The sequence below is a fragment of the Myotis davidii genome, unplaced genomic scaffold (genome assembly GCF_000327345.1).
Source record: "Myotis davidii unplaced genomic scaffold, ASM32734v1 scaffold616, whole genome shotgun sequence".
In the NCBI taxonomy this organism is placed as follows: Eukaryota; Metazoa; Chordata; class Mammalia; order Chiroptera; family Vespertilionidae; genus Myotis; species Myotis davidii.
The window spans coordinates 1,756,392-1,777,052 of record NW_006291965.1 but is presented as its reverse complement, the minus strand read 5'-3'; the positions used below and the strand labels follow the sequence as shown (position 1 = coordinate 1,777,052).

Sequence of the window (20,661 nt, the reverse complement as noted above, 5' to 3'; positions counted from 1 at the left end):
AGAGCAAGTATGTCCCTTAATTTAAAAAATAAATTCTTGGAAAGTTAAGTATAAATGTGCATGCATGACAGATACAAATAGCTCTGAGGAACAAACCAAGAGTTTTGGGACATGATTGCTAGTGATTAGGAGCTCATGCTGGTCAAATCACTCAGGAGATAAAATGGAGATAAGAGTGATACAAATTTATGGAACAACTAGAGGCCCGGTGTACAAAAATTTGTGCACTCAGGGGGGGAGGTCCCTCAGCCCAGCCTGTGCCTTCTCGCAGTCTGGGACCCCTCGGGGTTGTCCACCTGCTGGCTTAGGCCCGCTCCCTGGGGAATAGGGCCTAAGCTGGCAGTCAGACATCCCTCTGGCAGCCCGGGAGCCCTCAGAGGATGTCCACTTGCCAGTGGGGAGCAGGCCTAAGCTGCAGTTGGACATCCTTAGCACTGCTAAGGAGGCAGGAGAGGCTCCCACCACCACCACTGTACTGGCAGCTGTCAGCCTGGCTTGTGGCTGAGTAGAGCTCCCCCTGTGGGAGTGCACTGACCACCAGGGGGCAGCTCCTGCATTGAGCCTCTGCTTTCTGGTGGTGTGTGTCATAGTGACCAGTCATTCCCAGTCATTCTGCTGTTAGGATCAATTTGCATATTACCCTTTTATTATATAGGATAGAAGCCTGGTGCATGGGTGGGGGCCGGCTGGTTTGCCCTGAAGGGTGTCCCGGATCAGGGTGGGGATCCCACTAGAGTGCCTGGCCAGCCTGGGTGAGGGGTTGAGGGCCATTTTCAGGCTGGCCACATCCTCTTCAGGGAAGGGGGTCCCGCTGGGGTGCCTGGCCACCCTGGGTGAGGGGCTAATGGCCGTTTTCAGGCTGGTCACATACCCTTCAGGGAAGGGGGTCCTACTGGGGTGCCTGGCCAGCCTGGGTGAGGGACTGATTGCTATTTGCAGGCTGGCCAAGCCCCACAGCAGGGGCCCTCACCCCATGAGGCCATGGCCAGCCTGGGTGAGGGGCTGATGGCTGTTTGCAGGCTGGCCACAGCCCCTTCAGGGTGGGGGTCCCTGCTGGGGTGCCTGGCCAGACTGGGTGCGGGGCTGATGGCTGTTTACAGGCTGGCCATGGCCCCTTGCCACCCAGGATCCCAGTGGAGGCTGGCTGGAAGCAGGTATCTGGGATTTATTTAGCTTCTATAATTGAAACTTTGTTGCCTTGAGTGGAGGCTACAGCCAGCCAGGGCAGGTGGGAAGCTTGGCTTCCTCCATCACTGGGGAAACCAAGCCTCCTGCTTGCTCCAGCTCCGTGGCTGCCGGCTGCCATCTTTGTTGGGTTAATTTGCATATAGTCACTCTGATTGGCTTGTGGGCATGGCTTGTTGGCGTGGCTTGTGAGTATAGCAGAGGGATGGTCAATTTGCATGTTTCTCTTTTATAAGATAAGATGGGAAGCCACAGGGGACAGATAGTAGAAGTGACTAAGTAACAAAAAAAGAAACACTATAGATAACATATAACTCCTGCCTTAAAACTATTGGTGGTTTGACCAGAGTCAGCTCCTAATCACTAACAATCATGACCCAAAGAAGGGAGAAGCTCATCTTTTTTTTGGCTTATACTATTTTTTTTAATGAATTCCATACATCCTAAGTTATTCCTGCCTCTCTTTGTCTTGAAAAGTTATTTGACTATACTATGAATAGTTATGTGTCTATCACTTTTTTGGATCTAGGTGAAGTGAAAAAAGGATACAAAGCCTATTGGCTTAGGAAAGATACTTTTAGATGAAAAGATGACACTAGGAGTAATGTATGTCCCAGTTTGCTTTCATTGTTATTGCCAAGAAGAAAAGTCACCATGTCCTAGAAGATGCTTGAGAGGTGTAAATGGAGCCACTCTTCCCTTAGTTATCACTGTTCCCTTGTGCACCTCATGGTAGTTCTGATGTGTCCAGTGCAATTCTAGTGTTTAAAGGTGTTATTTTTGGCACATTTACAAACGTAAAACACACCAATACCACCGCCACCACCATCAAAAATGAAACCCCAAACACAGACAGTGGCACCAGGAGCAGAAGAAAGCCTTGGTTGGGGTTCACTTCTCTGGCACCTGGGCTCGGTTGTGAGGTCATCCGGGTCTTTCTGGCCCCCGTTACTCCAGAAGGTCAGCTAATGTTAGGGCACACACACACAAAAAATAAGCCTGCACTCCGCCCTGGATTTCTGGGAATTGCTCACCCTAGTCACCCTCCTGGAGGGTGGGACTCTGCATCCGCCCAGAGAGGAACAGGGTCTTGGGGGAGGAGTCTCCTGGAAGTGTTTGCAGGCGTGGGGTGAGACGGTCAAGTGGAGAGGCGCTAGTTCCTTTCCAAAAGGAATTGGTGAGTTAGTCCCACTGTGTCACATGCCCTTCTGCCTGCACCTCTCAGGCTAGTTCCCCAGAGAGGCAAAAGCTTCTTTGTGTCTCAACACTTCCTCCCCTGCCTTTCTTTCCTCCCAGTCTATGGCTTCCTGAATTCAAAAAGCATTTCAAAGGCCCCTGGACATAGGCTTTGGAAATAAGTCTGAGCAATGGGCAGTGTGTCTACATGGCGCAATTTTCTGGGAACCATATGGTTATGTGCCCATTAATAAATAGCTTTTTCAAGGCCTCAGAATGAGGAAGATCTTTGGATTTGCAGCTCCTTTCTGAGTGTGCCAGAAAATTGCTTCACATCATATCACCATGGAATGTTCTATTTTGCAATGACAGATGTGTATAAGATCTGTTCATGCTTTCTACTTTATTAATGTTGGTTGAGTACCTCTGGATACAATGGCATATGCATTATACACCTACCTGTGTAGGCTGCATTCTTTGAAGAAATAAAGGGCGAGGGACAGAAAAAATGCCATTTGTATAATTTCTGCAGAACCACTAGAAAATGTATAAAGTGGGTAAGCAGACAAAATGTCATTTGGTGAAAACTAGAGGTGACTGGCTCAAATCTTGGGAAGTGTGAATTATATGGATTAAAATCATCAATATATTATATATCCCTTTTCCCACTATTTATAATTTGCTTCTGATCTCTTTATATTTAAAATATAAATGTTTAAAATGTAAAGTTGCACCAAGTGCTCTGTACCACTCTGGGTGTTCTTTAGAACCGGCTCCCAAATTCCAGGTTATGCCTGTGCCAGCCCGGAATGACGTTTTTATTAGACTGCAGCCAAATGAGGAAAGTAAGGCAATGTGAGTTCCTTTGCATAAAGCTAGACTTATTAAATGAAAACTATTCTTTCCTGTTTATTTTGAGATTTTTCTTAGAGCCCTGCTAGTCCATTTTGTCAATGAGATCTAAAAACATATGACCACTGGGTAGAAAAAAACTGCTTTTATTCCTTTGCTTTTGTCTTGTTATATAAGAAGAAAAACTAAAATAATTCCTGACAAAACCTGAAAACCTCTACCATGATTCTATGTAATTCACAAGTCTCATGCTGTTGTTTATTCAGAACATGCTGAGCACGCATGTAAGCCAGGCACTAGGACTGTCTATACTTTGGAGAAGAAGCCCAGGGTGTACATCATACACAGACCTGCTGGAGAGCCTTGGGTTGGGCGGGGTGTCTCCTGGTTTGTGTCTGGCTCAGAACTCTCCAATTTCTCGCTGAGCTAGTAACTCCTGTCCTGTTCTGAACATAGCCAAGTCTATTGTCCAGGAAGGTGGCACCAGTGCCTGCTGGAGAATCTAGGATCTGTATGTCTGGGATTTTGATCTGTGAACCCTTCAGATAACATTCCGTGCTCTCCTAAGCTTCACAATTTCTTGGACAATAAAAATAAACACGGGGGTCTCTGATATTTTTTTGTGTGAGGCTGCACAAGTAAAAGCAATGGATAAAGCATGCCATGGCATAAGACCTCCCAGGAAACATGTGACCAGGGAACACACCTTTCCGAAGTCACCCGTATCCTCTCATCATTGGACGAGTTGAAGTGATCATCCTTTTCTCTGAAATATTCCTCTATACACTGCTCTTCAAAATCATGCACTTTCTTGAGCTCATCATCAGTTATGAACAGTTCTGTGGAAGAGAAATGAGATGTGAGGCAGAGAAGTAAAAGCGATGGTGCCTGATCTGTGGGCCTAATGACATTCCAAATGTGAACCAAGGTCAGGCGAACGGGCCTAGATTCTCTGCTAAATCTCAGACTAAATCCAAACCCTATCAGGCAAAGTGTGTCACTGTCCCCTTCCTATGTATTAGAGTCACCATTGTTCTTTGAAGTCCATCTGAACGTAGCTGATGTACTGCAGCGACTGGTTACAATCATTCAAGTTGTAAGGCCGAACATGTAGCTAAATCAAGGAAAGGGAAGGTACACAATGAATGGAGGTTTCTCAAAAGTTCCATTTCCAGCCTGGCTGGTGTGGCTCAGTGGTTGAGCACTGACCTATGAACCAGGAGGTCACAGTACAATTCCTGGTCAGGGCACATGCCCAGGTTGCTCAATCCTCAGGAGGGGGCATGCAGAAGGCTGCCGATCAATGATTCTCATCATTAATGTTTCTATGTTCGCCTCCCTTCCTTTCTAAAATCAATAATAAATAAATAAATAAATAAATAAATAAATAAATAAATAAATAAATAAATAAGCAAGCAAGCTCAGTTTCTGGGCTGAGGAATGTGGCGGACAGACACTGTTCACTGGCCTTACCAAAAGCCCCATTTGCAACCTAATTTCCCCTTTCCCACTTCCTACTACGGAGGCTGGAAAACCAAATACACACATTTCTAGCCTCCCTTGAAGGTAGCAGCTATGGTGAGACCCAGTTTAGCCCAAGAAACTACAGGGAGGGGAAGAGATTCTGCTTTCTTGATAAACTGTAGCGATGTGGCTGCGTCTTTCAACATTTTTTTACTTTTCCCTTTTCTTTTTGCCTTGAACATAAATGATGACGGAAAGTGCAGCAGCTATTTTGCTACCGCGAGACAAGACAGTGCATTCACGAATAGCTGAGCCTAAAAATAGGACTCTGGGTCTGTGACTTCAGTGAGCCACTGTTGTGCTCTGGGTTATCCACCTAGTTGCTTTGTGAGCAAAATAAAGCCTTATTTATTATTATTGTTATCATTAATCTTTCTTACTCAACCTTCTTTTTTTAAAAAAAATGTATATATTTATTGAATTCAGAAAGGTAGGGAGAGGGAGAGAGAGATAGAAACATCAATGATGAGAGAGAATCATCGATTGGCTTCCTCCTGCATGCCTCCAACTGGGGATTGAGCCGGCAACACAGGTATGTGCCCTTGACCGGAATCAAACCTGGGACCTTTCAGTCAACAGGCCGGCCCTCTACCCACTGAGCAAAACTGGCTAGGGCTTTATTTTATTATTTTTAAATAAGATTTTTAAACCTCACCCAAGGATTATTTTTCCTCTTTTTTTTTTTTTTTTTTTTTAGAGAAAGTGGCAGGAACAGGGAGACAGAGATAGATCGATAGATAGATAGAGAAACATCGATGTGAAAGAGATACATTTATTGGTTGCCTCCTACACGCAGCCCTGGAGCCTATAACGGAGGTCAATGACCTGAATCAAACTTGGGACCCTTCAGTCCACAGACCGACGCTCTATCCACTGAGCCAAACCATTTAGGGAAAAACCTTATTTATTTGTGCTATTGTTAGTCTGGTTTTCTGTTAATAACAGGTAAACTAATTCATAACCGATACAGGCATAGAAAGTGATCCACTGTGAATCTGAATCCTCACCCCCTCACCAGCTTTCTATTTGTCTAAATTTATATTTTAGATGGAAATAGTGAACTTTGGAATTCTTAGTCCCTTCCAATTCTCCAATTTTAATGTCTAGAAAGAAGTCGGCATTGCTGTGTCAGGGAAGTTGTTAAAAGTTTTAGTCTTAGAGAAGCAGGTGGTTAAATGGTTTTGGTTTCAAACTTTAGACCTACCAGTGATCACCTGGAAGGAATTTCTGGGCCTTCATTCGGTTTGGTGTAGGTGGTGTACTTGAGAAACCATTGTAGCTTGCTTGGATGGGGTTGGATGCCCAATGGTTCTTAACTGTGGGTGGTACCCAAGGGACACTTAGCATTCTGCAGGAGCTATTGCTTTTTAATGCGTGGAATCGGGATGTGCAAAATCCCCTACAATGTGTGGGACAATCCTATCACTGAAGTATTGTTCTGCCTCAGTGCTAATAGAACCTCCTTTTAGAAACACTGGACTAGAAGGTGGATGGTGGAGGGGCTTCTGTTTTGCCCTTTGAATACTGGAAAGCAGGGCTGGTGTCCTCATGAAGTCACATTAGCACAGTCTCTAAGGCTTGGAAAATGTTCAAGGCCTACAAAAAGGTAGGTGCAGAAACGATAATGGAAAATCAAACGGAGTCACCTGCAACTCAACTCATGTAAGAGGCTCAGATGACATATAATGCAGCCTTGGGAGCATATAAATATGGCGGATATATTTTGTGGTGGGACCTCTGGAAAGTAAGAATCTTAGAACCTAGGAAGGCACTGAAACAGCCCTGCTGGAGGCTGGTTTTATCTCACTAAGAAAGATGTGAGGCTGCCTGGCCAGTGTGGCTCAGCTGTTTGGAGCATCATCCCATGCACTGAAAGGTCACGGGTTAGATTCCCAGTCAAGGTACATACCTAGGTTTCGGGTTTGACGCCCCCTCCACCCCCCAGTCAAAGCATGTACGGGAGGCAAACGATCAATGTTTCCCATTCTCTCTCTCTCTTTCCCCTGACCCTCTCTCGAAAATCAATAAGCATGTTCTCGGGTGAGGATTAAAAAAAAAGAAAGAAAGAAAGAAAGATGTGAGGCTAAGAATGCTTGATTTCAGCCTCTACTGTCTTCTTCCTGGCACTGTTTCTCTAGCAAGCCTGCCCCTCCGTTCCCTTCCAAGCTGTCAGAGACCACAGTCCTGCAGGACTGCCAATGGGAAGCAGTAGGGCTATGGAATGTGTGGCTGCTGGGGGCTGTCACTCAAAGCTTACTCAGGCCGTAGTCCCTTTCATCGGGGTCACCCTCATGCTTCCTCCATCGGCAGCACAGGTGCTGGAATATCATGGTCATGTGGCTGAAGATGATCAGAGGTGGGGGCAGAACTGGCCTTTCATGGAAAGTCATGATGAGCTGATACCTCTGAAACTTCCACACTTGGTTGGATATTGATTTTACCTCAAAAAACGTATTGCTGAAATAGAGACCAGAGAGAATTAGGTGAGAAACTCCACTGCTTTCTGAAGCATTACACCCTTCTAGTGCTCCCACTTCCTCCCAAGGGCCCACATACTTAAAGACAGCGATAAGGAGGTTGACCAGCAGGATGTTCGCCACTAAAAGGTAGCAGGCCATAATGGCTGGCACAATCCAGGCTCCAGTCTTGCAGGGAGGCAGCTGAATTATTTTGCCGTCCTCTCGGGTCTCATTCTGTCCACAGGGAGCTGCAGGAAGCAACACAGGCAAAAAATGAGAAATGATGGCTATTTGAATTAAAAAAAAAAAGACTGATTGTATGAGAGGGTTTTTTTTTTGGTTTTGGTGGTTTTTTTTTGTTTTTTTGTTTTTTTGGTAGATGGAGGAAAAATACAGCCATCTCAAGACAACAGAACAAAAAAAGCCAACATGGAAAAATGAAAGCTTCATGACTATCCCAAGGGGCTGCTGCTACTCTAGGAGGGACCTGGTTCCTCCTGTCTCCCAAGTTGTCAATTCACCTTGAAAGAGGTGGGTGGAGCCCCAGCTTGCTCACGCTGTCCCTTGACCCCTGACTTTCATCGAGGGGCCTTGCTGTCCTTAGGAAGGCCGGTGAGGGCTTTCCTGGGAGCAGTGGGAGGAGCAGTCTCAGGACCCCAACAAGTTACTTTCTGAATTGCTGTGGAGGCCAGAAGCCCACAGCTGTAGGAACAGCATGGCGGGGCTATTGATTGGGAATTAACACCAGGGCAGCTGTTAATTGTTGCAAGAAACAACCCGGGGCTCTGAGTTAATGATTTGCTGTCTCAATGAGGAAGGAACCAAACCGAGCAGTGTCTGGGAAGTATTTAGAGAACTTGTCTCTCGGTGGTCCTGACAAATGGCATTTCATGGGGAGGGCGTGAGTGGTGATGGACCAGGACACTGGAGCCCTGAGCCCTGAGCCCCCGCTTTCTTCCAGTAGCATTTCCATTCCAAAAACGTGCTTTTCTGGGCACAGGGAACAAAACCCAACTGCACTGAAAAAAAAAAGGGCAAATAGGAAAAAAAACAGATCTGGAGGTGGGGGTGAGGAGGAGGGTGATGTGTGGGACTGGGGGAGCGTGAGTCATGTGCTAATGAGGCCTGCTTGGAGTTTCCGGGTAACTTCAGGGGAAAAGGAATCCTTGACAGAACTCCTTAGTGACGCCCAGACAGCAGGGCTCAGGGAGTGAGATGATGGCCTCCGGTGACCAGAGATGGGTGAGTCAGCCTCGCGCTCCAGCTGTCCCTCTCCCATCTTTGGCTTTAGAACAGGGTCCTTTTGCAGCTATCTGTAAAAAGGTGGTGGGACATGAAGAGGTCTCAGCAGGTGCCACAGGCAGCTTTTGAAGATCTGCCAAGAAGGTTAGCAAAGTTGACCCAGAATCTTCGTAACAAGAGTACCTGGCAAGGGGAGTCCGACCTCTTATCAAGAAAGACAGTTTCTAAGCTGCGCACTTTTCTGTAGTCTCCTCTCCTGGCTGCACAGGGATCACAGGGGAGCTGCAAAAAATGCCAGTGCCTCTCTGAGGGTGGCCCAGGCACCAGTATTTCTTTAAAAATTTTTCAGGTAATTCTCAGGTGCCACTAAGGTAAATTCACTGAGCTAAAATTAGGCTAGAAAAGTTATGTGATTTCTGACACACCCTCCAGGCCAAAATGCATCTTCTCCAGCTATGATGGTTCCCATAATATTAGGATACCAAGACCCTGCGTTTATAAACAGAGGGAGATGGCCCAAGTGCTTCCTTTGGATCTGCCTGCAAGATGATTGGGTCTTAAAATCGGATGTTTTCAAAGAGCCAGCATCTTTTTTTTATCATTGGTAGTGGTGGCATTAACCACCCAAGGCAGCTGTCCCTTCGAAGGAAAACCTGGTGATGGAGGCCCCCACTGGCTCCAGGATGAAGGCCAGGCTCTGAGGGTGGCCGGCCGAGGGCCATCTCTGGCCACTTCCCACTCCTCCTTCTCAGCCCAAATTGGATCAAGTTCCTGGTAGTTCCTAGAAATGTCATGCTGTCTTTTATGGCCTGATTTGCATCTTCTTCTTCTTCTTTCTTTTCTTTTTTTTTAAAAAAATATTTTTATTGATTTTGGAGAGGAAGGGAGAGATAGAAACATCAATGATGAGAGAGAATCATCAATCGGCTGCCTCCTGCTCGCCCCACACTGGGGATCGAGCCCACAACCCGGGCATGTGCCCTGACCGGGAATCAAACCATGACCTCCTGGTTCATAGGTCAGTGCTCAACCACTGACCCACAGCATCAGGGCTGAGCTGTGCTTCTTTTGCTTCTAAAAGGCCCCTCAGACACCTTGCTCCCACTCCAGTCTTCGCTTGGGTAAATGCTACTCAATTTCCAGTGCTCACTTCGCTCTCTAAAGCCACTGTAGCTCACTTTCTGCCCCTGGGCCTGCGATAGGTATTGACAATGATTTTCTGCTTGACCTGCTCTTCTCAGGCTCTCCTGAGTTCTTTTCCAAGGAGGCCTTTTGGACTTTTGTGTTTGTCTCTGCATTGTTCAATTTTAGCAAAAATCCTGCTAAGTCTGTTTAGCTTGGATCCTCAATATCTGATCACAGTTGATATCTAATCAGGTTTCTCTTCTCCACCATCCCTCAGATATGTCCGATCACCCTGGCCTACCATCAGCAAGAATCCTGTTAGGTCAGGTTCACCAGCATCCTCCTTTTCCCTGATGTTTCATCTTAGGAATTTTCCATCCACTGACCTCCACCGTGCTCCTGCTATGAATGCCCAGTTTTCCTTGCTGTGTTCAGAGTTGAGTCCCATCTCTCTCCCCTATTACAAAGCGCCATGGCAGTGGTCCCACCCTCCTGAATAAAGTCTTCCTTACCATCTCTAACAAGTGTCACAATTACTTTTTTCTTTAACACATAATCTTTCTTTAGTAATCCCATCTTCCTTATAATCCCAGGGACACTCTGCTTACCCCACCATGTCACTTACTCATTCGTGTCTCACACGAGATTCCCAGTGGGAAAATCGCTCTTCATGGTTGCTCATTACCTGCTCAGTGCACGCACACAGGACATCCACACGTTACCCACACATGATCACTGTTTGTTGAATGACAAGAGGAGATTACTGACAATGACAGACACTTCCCACAGCTCCACATGCCTGCTCATGACGGACGGACCCAACTCTGAGCGGTTATTGGCTCCCTCGGCTTGGGAAGAAGGCTTCTCAAGCTCAACCCGTCTGCAGGGTCTCTGTTACCCACTTGGCCACAGGCCAGTCACTTGCTTTGCTTTTCTCTCCTCAGGGTCCCTTGCCCCACTCACCCACCCCCTCCTCCCAGCTGACCTCCCAATGGGCTCCCTCCTGTGCTGCCCTTTTCTCTGGCTCCTGCTCAGGTCTCTGTGGGGAGATGATAAAGAGCAGCAGAAAGGGCTGCTTGGGGTAAGTTACAAAGTGCACAGTTTAACAGATGTGGTCCCCAATCTCCATTTCTCAATGACATTCTGAGATTTCTCTTTACATTCTGCGAGAACTTAAACTTGGGAGGGGCAGAGCACAGCCATCTTGCTCTTTTGACCCCATGTTTAGAGAATCGTATAGATACGTCCTTCACATGGGGGGCAGGACGTGCTTGCTGGTTTCACGGCCCATGCTCATTCCCATGGGCATTCAGGTAGGGTCACCGACATATCTCTAGATCTCTGCTTGGAGATTCCTCAAAGGCTCCCTATAAAAACTAGACCAGCCTAATACCTTTACACAAGATTTGCTTTGATGAAGAAACTCCCTGCCAATACTTTGGGAATTAATTTATTTCAGCTTCTCCCATACATTTTATTCGTCCTGCCTTTATAGAGGTGTATTACTTTAGTGGCTAGAAATATGCATTATAATCAGGCAGACTTGGGTTAAAACCCCGAGTCTACCATTTTCCAATGATATGATATTAGCCTACTCCACGAACTTCAGCTTCCTTATCTGTAAAATGGGGGTAGTAATAACATGGAACATGGGGGGAGATTGTCAAGATCATTAAATGAGATCATGCATGCAAAGCACTTAGCTCAGTTTCTCACACATAACACTGGGTTACCATTAGCTGGTGCCATCCTTAGTGTTGTTACTTTTGTAATGAATACACTTGAAGTTCCTCAAGGTTAGGGACTATGCCTTATTCCCCTTTGTTTTGCAACCACTATGCATAACATAACATTTATTCTACAAGCACTTAGTGAGTGGTTATAATGTGGTGAGTACAGAGGACATTGGGGATCAAAGAGACAATCCCTGTTGTTTAAGCGCCTCATGGTTAGTAGGGGGCACAGACAGGGAACAGAGCAGGGCATTATGGTGTGATGTGAGCTCTGCGGGCTCTGAAGAAGCCCTCAGAATGGCTGCACCCCTCCAGCCTGGGTAGGCAGAACCAGCCCCGAGGACCATCATCTAGATTCTGCAGCAACAAGTGCAGTATCCATGAACTAGATGATCCTTGTGACAACAATAATGATAATAAAAACGAATCATTAAGAAACAGCCCTCATTTGGTAATATCAGCAAAGAGGCAGCGAACATTATATGCAGCAGTTAGTGCAAAGCGCTATTCTATAATGGCTCCTAATGATGTCTTTGTTCTGGGTATTTACCTGCGTAAGATGCCTACCACTGATGAGCTGAGCTGGGCAAGTTAAAGCCCTGACAAGCAGCAGATTTCATGACAGGGGGTACGTTGTCTGGATTGTCCTGAGGCACCAACCAGTATCTGGGGTTCATGTTCCCAGGGAAATGCTCCATGCACATGCATCCAAGATGACACATGGAAGTTTCGGGGCATGTGGGCTGGTGGCTGCCACTGTGGCTCCTCCATCCCCGCCTTGCAGCATGACACCTGAGTGGTTATTCTCCCAATCCTCTTGCAAGAAGTAAATGAATAAGCGCTATCACCTTCATACCAGCAGCACGCTGCCACCTCGCCCCCACCCCCTCTCCTCCCCCCCTTCCTTGGTAATGAGGCAGAGTGCCTCTAGTGGATGTTTGCTGCTTCCACCTGCCCAACATACATTTCTCCTCTGGTAAGAGCATCCTGGTTTCCCTCTATGGAATCACCCCTGCCCCACTGCCTCAGTCCATGCAGTTTGGGTGAAATGAATGCAATTCCACACCTAGGAGATGAATCAGTGTACTTTATCCCCTGGCGCAGTGATTGGTTCAGAGACAGACATGTGACCCTCTCCTGAGCAGTCGGAGCTGATGGGCACCAGCCTTGGGAGTTTTTCTGGAACTAGTCAGTATGAGGCAGGAGCTGTTTACAATGTGATGTGAAGGTCCCACGTGGAAAGGACCTGCCTGCGAGTGACTGTATCACAGAAAAGAGAAACGGACTCCTGATCCAGGCCTAAAGCTAGCCCCTTCAGTTATACGAACCATAAGATTCCTTTCTTCCTGAAGTCAATGCTACTTGGGTTTCTGAGTCCTGGCTAACACAATCACTCTCACCTCTGCCTGCTGCCCGCAGGCCAGCAGTACAAGACATATTTTGGGCACCCCACTCCTGACCGGCTGCGTGTGGAGGAGCAAGAAAAGACCGGAAGGGGCCCTGGGGATGGGACATCTGACCCAATACCAAGGTTGAATCACAGTGTCAGGGCTTTGGGAGCTGGAGCCACTGTTGCTCTCCTTCTTCCCCAAAGTATAACGGAGCCTCAGGGGTCCACACTGGCCTCTGACTCAGCCACTAATAACACAGATGCCACCTATTATCAAGTAAGTAGGGTAAATGCAGTTGGGAAACTTCGGCCAAGCACCTGGACACAACCAGCTGCTCCCCAAGGGAAGAAAACCTGTTTCTAGAAGCAGATAAATTAGGTCACAGGAGTGGAGGCGCGCAGGTGCAGGGGCAGAGTGGGAAGGCCACATCGCACAGTTGTGGCCAAATCAGAAGGACCAAATGTTTGGAGACTCAGACTCTCCATGGTTTATCTGTGCGGGTCACATTGCCACACGGCATGGCAGGAGGTTGGAGGTGCCATTTCTGCTGACTAGGCATTAATAGGCAGAAATGAAATGGATGCTTGGGCTCCAAAATAATGATAGCTTGTGCAGTCAAAATTTGATCTTAGTGTGTGAATGATAGTAAGAAAGCTCTCCCTTTGCTTTGCATGCCCTGGAGAGCAACCTTCCAACAATTGGACCTTCTATTTTTTCCTAAAAACTTTTTATCATAACTAAAACAAAGGTCAACAGCGTCCCTCCCTAAAATATAACCAAAACAGCAGCTAGAATACTTCCTGGCACATAGTAGGTGCTCAATAAATATTTGCCAAATGAACACATATTGTACATTTGTCCTGCTTTGTCGGGCATTTCTGCAAGTGTTACCTGATCAATTTCACTGGGCCAGTGTCTTTTTTTCCTTTTTAAGATCTCAAGTGTCACCATGACCTGTCAGCATGAGATGGTTCCTGTAAGAGCAGGTATTTATTTGTTTGTTTTTGCAATTGCCAAGTTTTATGACTAAAGAAACATGCCTTGTGTTTGGCAAAGGCCATAGCAGATCTCCCGTCTGAATGCTGCTGTGAGAATCTCCAGGCGCACCAGCCATAACACCGCATCCTGTCCTGTGCAGTCCTGTTAATCAATCATGACACACCTTCCTGCTCAGCTGAGTTTGGTCTTGGAATCCTTTTCAAGACAAAACTACCAAAAGCACAACAACTGAAGTTGACACAAGGGAGTGAACCTTTCCCTCAGTTCCTCAAAAAATGTGAATATGAGGTCTGGGGTAAAAGATCATTTCTGTGCCTGTTTTCAGGATCCTCCTCATGCCCACATAGCCTGGCCAGTACCCAACCTAGACCACTTCATAGTTGCCCAGGAACCAGAAAGTGGGGTCAAATCAGACCTCCTGCTTTCCTCAGACCTTGAGCAGATTGTGGGACCTCTCTGTCATGCATCCTGGACCCTTGGACACTCCCACTGTTCATTTAAAAGACAGCTTTTAAAGTGGGTATTTCTCCAGGAAATTCTCATCCTGCTTATTTATTTGGGATCATCAAATGTGAAAGACAGTAGATATTAGGGAATATATCCGGGAAAAGCATAGCATGTGCCAGCTTCAGTGCTGGGCACTTTACATTGGCCATTGCATGTAAGCTTCCCAGTAACACTGTAAGAAATATATTATCTTTGCTTCACAGCTGAGAAAACACACACTAAGGGGTGAAATGGTTTACCCAAGACCACACAGCCAATAAGGGATAATGCGAGAACCATCTCCTTGTTCATTAAAAAAATACTGAATTCTTGCCATGTGCTAGAGAGATTGGCACTGGAGATGTAACTATGATGATACAGAAATGAATCCTATCCTTTCTCTGACCCTTAAGCTTGTATATACCGTGCTCTATCTCATGTGGCCTTTCCAATGTAATAATACATGATAACAGTGACCACCTAATGCATGCTTAAATGTAAGGCCCTGTGCTATGAGCTTTACTTATATCACCTTATTTTAATCTTTATAATCATTATACCCATTTTACAGATGAGAAACTGAGGCTCAGAAAGCTTTAGCATCTCTGTCAGTATCTCAAAGATAGCAAGAAGAGAGACAAGAGGTCCACTCAGGCCTGTCCCACTATGAAGTCTCTTTCCTCTGTGCTTCTGAAGAAGGAGCCCACACGGGGTTGAGAGGAATCTCTCAATTATAAACAAACTAGAGGCCCAGTGCACAAATTTGTGCAAGGGTTGGGGACTGATCGGGGCTGTCTTGCCCAGTCCAGGGGGAGGGACCATGGGAGGTTGTCTGCAGAAGTGCACTGACCACTGGGGTCAGCTCCTGTGTTGAATGTCTGCCCCCTGGTGGTCAGTGCACATCATAGCGACCGGTTGACTGGTCGTTTGGTTGACTGGTTGTAACAGTTGCTTAGATTTATATATATATAGATAGACAGGTTAATAGACATCTGAATTTTTCTTGTTTCCATCAACACAAATAATGGCCTGGACAGTTCAGATGAGGTAACAGATGTATGGGACACTGTACTTCAGAGCGTGGAGAAAGAAATTCAATTCATATAATAGGCATCAGGTATAGGCACCCATGTCCCAAAGATGAAGACATTTGCCCTTTTGATATCATTCTATAATATGAGGGGAGAAGAAACATTTATTTATTTAATGCACATACCACATTGTTCCTCCAAAGCATGAGAATTTAAAAAAACACCAATGTTTGATATACTCAGCATCATTTAAAAAATTTAATAAAGAAGGATATTTCTCAAAGATTGTCCCTCCCTCTCTTGTCTGAAGATATGTCTCAAAAGCTTATTCAAAATCATAGGCAGTGGAATAAAGAGCTTAGTTTAGTGTATGACTACATTTATCTTATTTTTTTTAAAATAAAAGATTTGCAACTAAAAATCCATCTTGAGAAGATAAGGGGACAAAGAGGATTTCTCTACCTCCTTTAGAAAATCCATACAGTTTACCATGGAGGATTTAGGGTGCCATTAGCACAGCTTCTATAACTGAGTCCCAGAGTGAATTAAATTTAGGTGACTCTGCTTTTTTGGCCTTTTTCCTGATACAGTGGTTTTCTTGGTGAGACAACTAGAGATGTCTCCCTTTGTATGGCTACATCTTTCTGGAAGGGTCTTGATCTGAGAGTCTTATTCGTAGATCCAGGCAGAAGTTTTCTTTCTATTTATTGCAAAAGGCCAGCACCAGCAGCCTCTGGTAATGAGGGGCAGGAAGGACGGAGGTAATTGAAAAGGTAAGCACCAATTTTGTAGAGTCCGAAGCACCACCCCAGTTCAGCCTTTTACTTCTTTTTTGTGGTTCATTTCTTTTCCCGGCTCCTAATCCAACTGCTGGTTAAGATGCAAATCAGTAGTGCCGTGGCACAAAGGCAAGCTTCAGAAAGGAGTAAGAGGAGGCCTCAGTTCCTTCATCTGTGAATATAAGGACTTGGACTGCTGATATTCCCTACAGTGTGGTGCACACACGACTCGGGAGGTCCGAGATGATTTTAGGACACAGGAACAGGACATTAAAGAACATGGAACGGGATAGTGAAAAAGCAATGACTTTTTCAAGCCTCTTTCAATCTTCCTGACTCCATCAGAGAGACTGTGTCGTTTCGGGGATAACATTTCTTTCTTCTTCCTTTTTTTTTTTTAAAACATTTTTTTATTGATTTAAGAGAGAAAGGGAGAGGGAGAGAGATAGAAACACCAACGATGAGAGAGCATCAATGAGCTGCCTTCTGCAGGCCTCACACTGGGGATCGAGCCCACAACCCAGGCACATGCCCTGACTTGGAATCGAACTGTGATCTCCTGGTTCACAGGTCGATGCTCAACCACTGAGCCACACCAGCTGGGCAGGGTCACATTTCCTTAACATTCCTTCACATTTGCTAAATTCCCTTTGTGGTCAAGACTGGGCAGGCTGAAGGCTCAAGCACCTGGACAGAATTTCATAACAATGTGGTGTTTTCATTCTGCTTTTTCTATGGTTGTCTTCTATTTGCATTAAGTCATACTGATTTTTCAACTTATGACCATCATATAAATTTTAAAAAAATAAATTTATTTAGATTTGAAGAATGAGCCAATTTAACTAAAAATATTAAAGAGTTTCAAAACAATGAGTGGGTTCACTCAGTCATCACAGGGCAAAAAGAGAATTATGTGAGGGCTTCTGATCTATTTGCTATATGCACACATGTTCAGCTTTGAGCTATTTAGAAAACACAATTAATTTGAATAACCCTCATTTTTGGATCTGGTGAATTAGAAAGCAGGATGTCACAAGCCTAGTATGTTGTGTGTGAGTTCTGGGGAGAAAATTCACTTCCCTCTGTTATCTTGGTCTTGTATGATTGCTCTTCAATATATCTAGCTTTACCTAGAGACAAAATGGTCATTTTTTTTTTTTGCTGTCACTTGAGAGGGCTTCAAAATTCCAACCTTAGTAGTTTATTATTTGCTATCGGGAATTAGTATCAGAAGTTTGACAGGGAAGAATGTACATCTGTACTAGCCTGTTGTACATAGTATGAGTTTGTTGCCATGATGTAGCAGATCGATTGCAGTAATAGCTCCAATGCCTCTTCCTTCCCTGTATCCAAGCTCCTTTGTCATGTGACTGGATAGTTATTCTCACTAAATTGGTAGGATCTATGACCTTGCCCCTTGATTCTGAGCTTGGCCATGTGAGTTTCTTTGGCCCATGGGAGATTGGCAAATGTGACCAATGCAGCCCTAGCCTGTTTGGCTCAGTGGATAAAGCACCACCTGCGGACTGAAGGGTCCCAGATTAGATTTCAGTCAAGGTCACATGCCCAGGTTGCGGGCTTGGTCCCCGGTGGGGGGCGTGCAGGAGGCAGCCAATCAATGATTCTCTCTCATCATTGATGTTTCTATCTCTCTCTCCCTCCCTTCCCTTCTGAAATAAATAAAAATAAAAATGTGACCAATGCAGAACCGTGAGAAACCCTTGAGTGTTTCTGTTTCCACTCTTCTCTTCAGCTAGCCTGCTGGAGAATGAAATGCGCGTGCCTCTGCTCCGTTTCTGTTGTCTGAGCTGACTGTTCTGGGTCAGCTGACAGCCAGCTGATTCCCTGGCAGGTCACTGAGGGTGACTGAGCCCAGCCAAGTCCGGAAGAACCATCTAGTCAACCCACAGGCTCCTGAGCTCAACAAATATTTTCAGCTTTAAACCACTGCCATCTGGAGTAGTTTGTTCTACAACGTTCTCAGTAGGTAATGTAAAAAAATACCTGATATACATGCTCTACTTCCCTTGTCCTGTTCACAGCCAGGCAGCCTTTGGTCTTTCAGGTTGACAAAACCCTTTCTTAATTTCTTCACCAATTCTCAAATTCAGGCCAGATCCCATCATTGCACAAGAAAGCAGGTCCCATCATCACCCAAGGAGGAGCAAGTTCACTGACTGACCAATGACTATTCAGACTCTGTCTTTAGAAATTGAACTGAGGTGTGAGCCTTTAGGTGAGGGCAGGTGGTTAACTGAAAGATCATATAGAATCAGACCATGTTAAGTCATATAAAAGTAAAGCAAGCCATCTGAGAGGGGAGGGGGGAAGGGAAGAAAGAAAGGGGAGAGACAGTGGAAGAGCAAGAGAATGTGAGAGATGATTGACTAACTGAGACTGGAGAGAAGCAGAGAGAGAAATGGCCAAGAGTGGTCAGGTGTTCACATTCTGGCTCCCCATTTCCAGTCAGCTTTCGCCCTGCTTTGTGTCCTGTATTTGAATGCCTTTGAGTCCTCTTCTTATTTGCTTACAATTAATCTTTATTTAATCTAGTTAAGAGGGTTTGGTTTTCTTGTGGTGAACATTTTTCTCTAGTTAACGCCGTAGAGAGAACCAGCTCTCAGGCTGGTAGTTTCATCGGAGCCAAAGATTTTGAAAGATTGCTGGGAAACCCCCGGCAATCATGGAGAGGCCAGTGAGAAGGGGCCCCGGGAAAGGCTGGGAGGGTGGAAATAAAAAGCATTTAACTTACAATTTTATGGAGGGCTCGCCTTATTCATTCTGCTATTTGTCTAAGCAAAACAGGATTAAACTATTTTCTTCTTCAAACGAAAACAACAAAAAAAATTCAGAGAAAAAGTCACATAAATGATTTACTCTCCCAAATTGTTATGCTACCGTCCATCTCCATTGTAATTCTTGACTGTGATTTTTCATTAGAACTCATCATGTGGCAACTCATCATGTGGAGGGTTCCAGAGCTACAAGGTTTGGAACAGGTGTCCCTTCCATCACAAGTGCAGGGAGCTCGATTCCATTCTCATTGCCTTAACCGCCGAAGGTTTCTCCTTGGGGCCCACACCACCTTAGCTGCCATGCCACACATTAAGAATATGCTTGTTGTTTTGTTTGAAATAGGATTGTGTGATTTTTCAGAAACCCATTCATCTGTCCCTTAGAGTACATGACGAGGGAAGAGCCAAGGCCTTTTCAAGAAGAAAAAACCAGCAACCATATGTTAGGGCTTTCTGTGCTGAGGATGGTCAGTCCAGTGAGCCACACTGTGCATTCCTCTGTGTGGACATACAGCAGGGACACTAGGCTGTGTCAGCTCCATAGAAATGATCCAGGACTCCTATGGACTCCTATTGGATTACATCCTAGGGGTTATACGACACCCAGGGAAAGAATCAATGTGACCCCGAATATTCAGGAACATAAATATAAGCAAACACATGTTCCTGTGGACATAATTTATAAATTCCCTGGTAAACTACAGACAATGCAGGAAATTCATTTGTACTCACAGCTCATGCCCCTCGCTGATTGGCTGGTGCACTCTCCTCTGCAGGTTCCTGATCCCCTTACTGTCCTCTTAATCCCAGGCTCTATTCTCCCAGCTCTCTCTTTTTAAGACCAAACTGCCCACTGAGCTCTGTTTACTATTAAAACTTGAGCTTCCACACTTCATCTGACGATGCTCCTCAAACAGTAAAGGATTCAGATCATGATCAGTCCATGTCCAGCTTCAACCTAAATGGCTACGAGTGGGCTCAGGTTCCAGTGCCCATCACCTGCTGTCATGTGGTGAATGAGTCAACTGTATGCCCAATATAAACAACATTACTATTATTATGTTGGGTGACAGTACACCCTTGTACAGGGGATTAACAACTCTCCACCCCAGAAAACACTGACATACATTAGTTAAAATAAAATAAACACTTTCATCTCAAAAGATTTATTTGTTAAAAATAATAAACTCAGGTGCCGAACAAGTGGATCTGATTCATTGTTTTGGGATCTACCCATAACTGATCCATCTTACGAAATCATTCTTTGAAGTCACTAGGCACAATGCACTAACCTTGGATGGGTACAGTTTATGTCCCAGATGTGACATTTTGCCATCTATATACTATTGGGTCAAATAAAGTGTCTGAACCTGAGTCCTCATGTCTAAGCTTGATATAATAATAATGATATCAATGGAAATAATAATCTAATCTAATAAAAGACAAACATGCAAATTGGCCATACTTTTGCTATGCCTTAAACCACACCCACCAGACAATCAGAGGGACTATATGCAAATTAACCCAACCAAGATGGCGGCCGGCAGCCATGGAGCTGAAGCAAGCAGGAGGCTTGGTTGCTCCAGTGATGGAGGAAGCCAAGCTTCCCGGCTGACCCTGAGCTCCACTGAAGGCAACAAAGTTTCAATTATAGAAGATAAATAAATCCCAGATACCTGCTTTCAGCCAGCCATGGCCTCAGATCTGGAGCGAGCAGGATGGCAACAAAGTTTCAATTATAGAAGCCAAACAAACCCCAGATACCTGCTTTCAGCTGGCCACGGACTCACAGCTGGGAGCGCCAGTGACGGCAATAGAGTTTCAATTATAGAAGGTAAATAAATCCCAGAATAAAAAAAAGAAAAAAAGGAGAGGCTGGGAGCT

The 20,661-nt window shown here is 45.3% G+C and overlaps 1 protein-coding gene across 8 annotated transcripts in view; it reads right to left on the bottom strand.

Moving 5' to 3' along the window:
* Positions 1-20,661, bottom strand: part of TRPM3 (transient receptor potential cation channel subfamily M member 3) — a 457,422-nt gene that overhangs the window by 6,747 nt on the left and 430,014 nt on the right. For all 8 annotated transcript variants that reach the window (XM_015565001.1, XM_006765282.2, XM_015565000.1 and 5 more), the window contains 3 exons: positions 7,294-7,444; positions 6,995-7,194; positions 3,920-4,052 (listed from right to left, as the gene is read on the bottom strand). In XM_015565001.1, the coding sequence (XP_015420487.1) occupies positions 3,920-4,052; positions 6,995-7,194; positions 7,294-7,444 (484 nt within the window). The remainder of the gene's footprint in view (positions 1-3,919; positions 4,053-6,994; positions 7,195-7,293; positions 7,445-20,661) is intronic.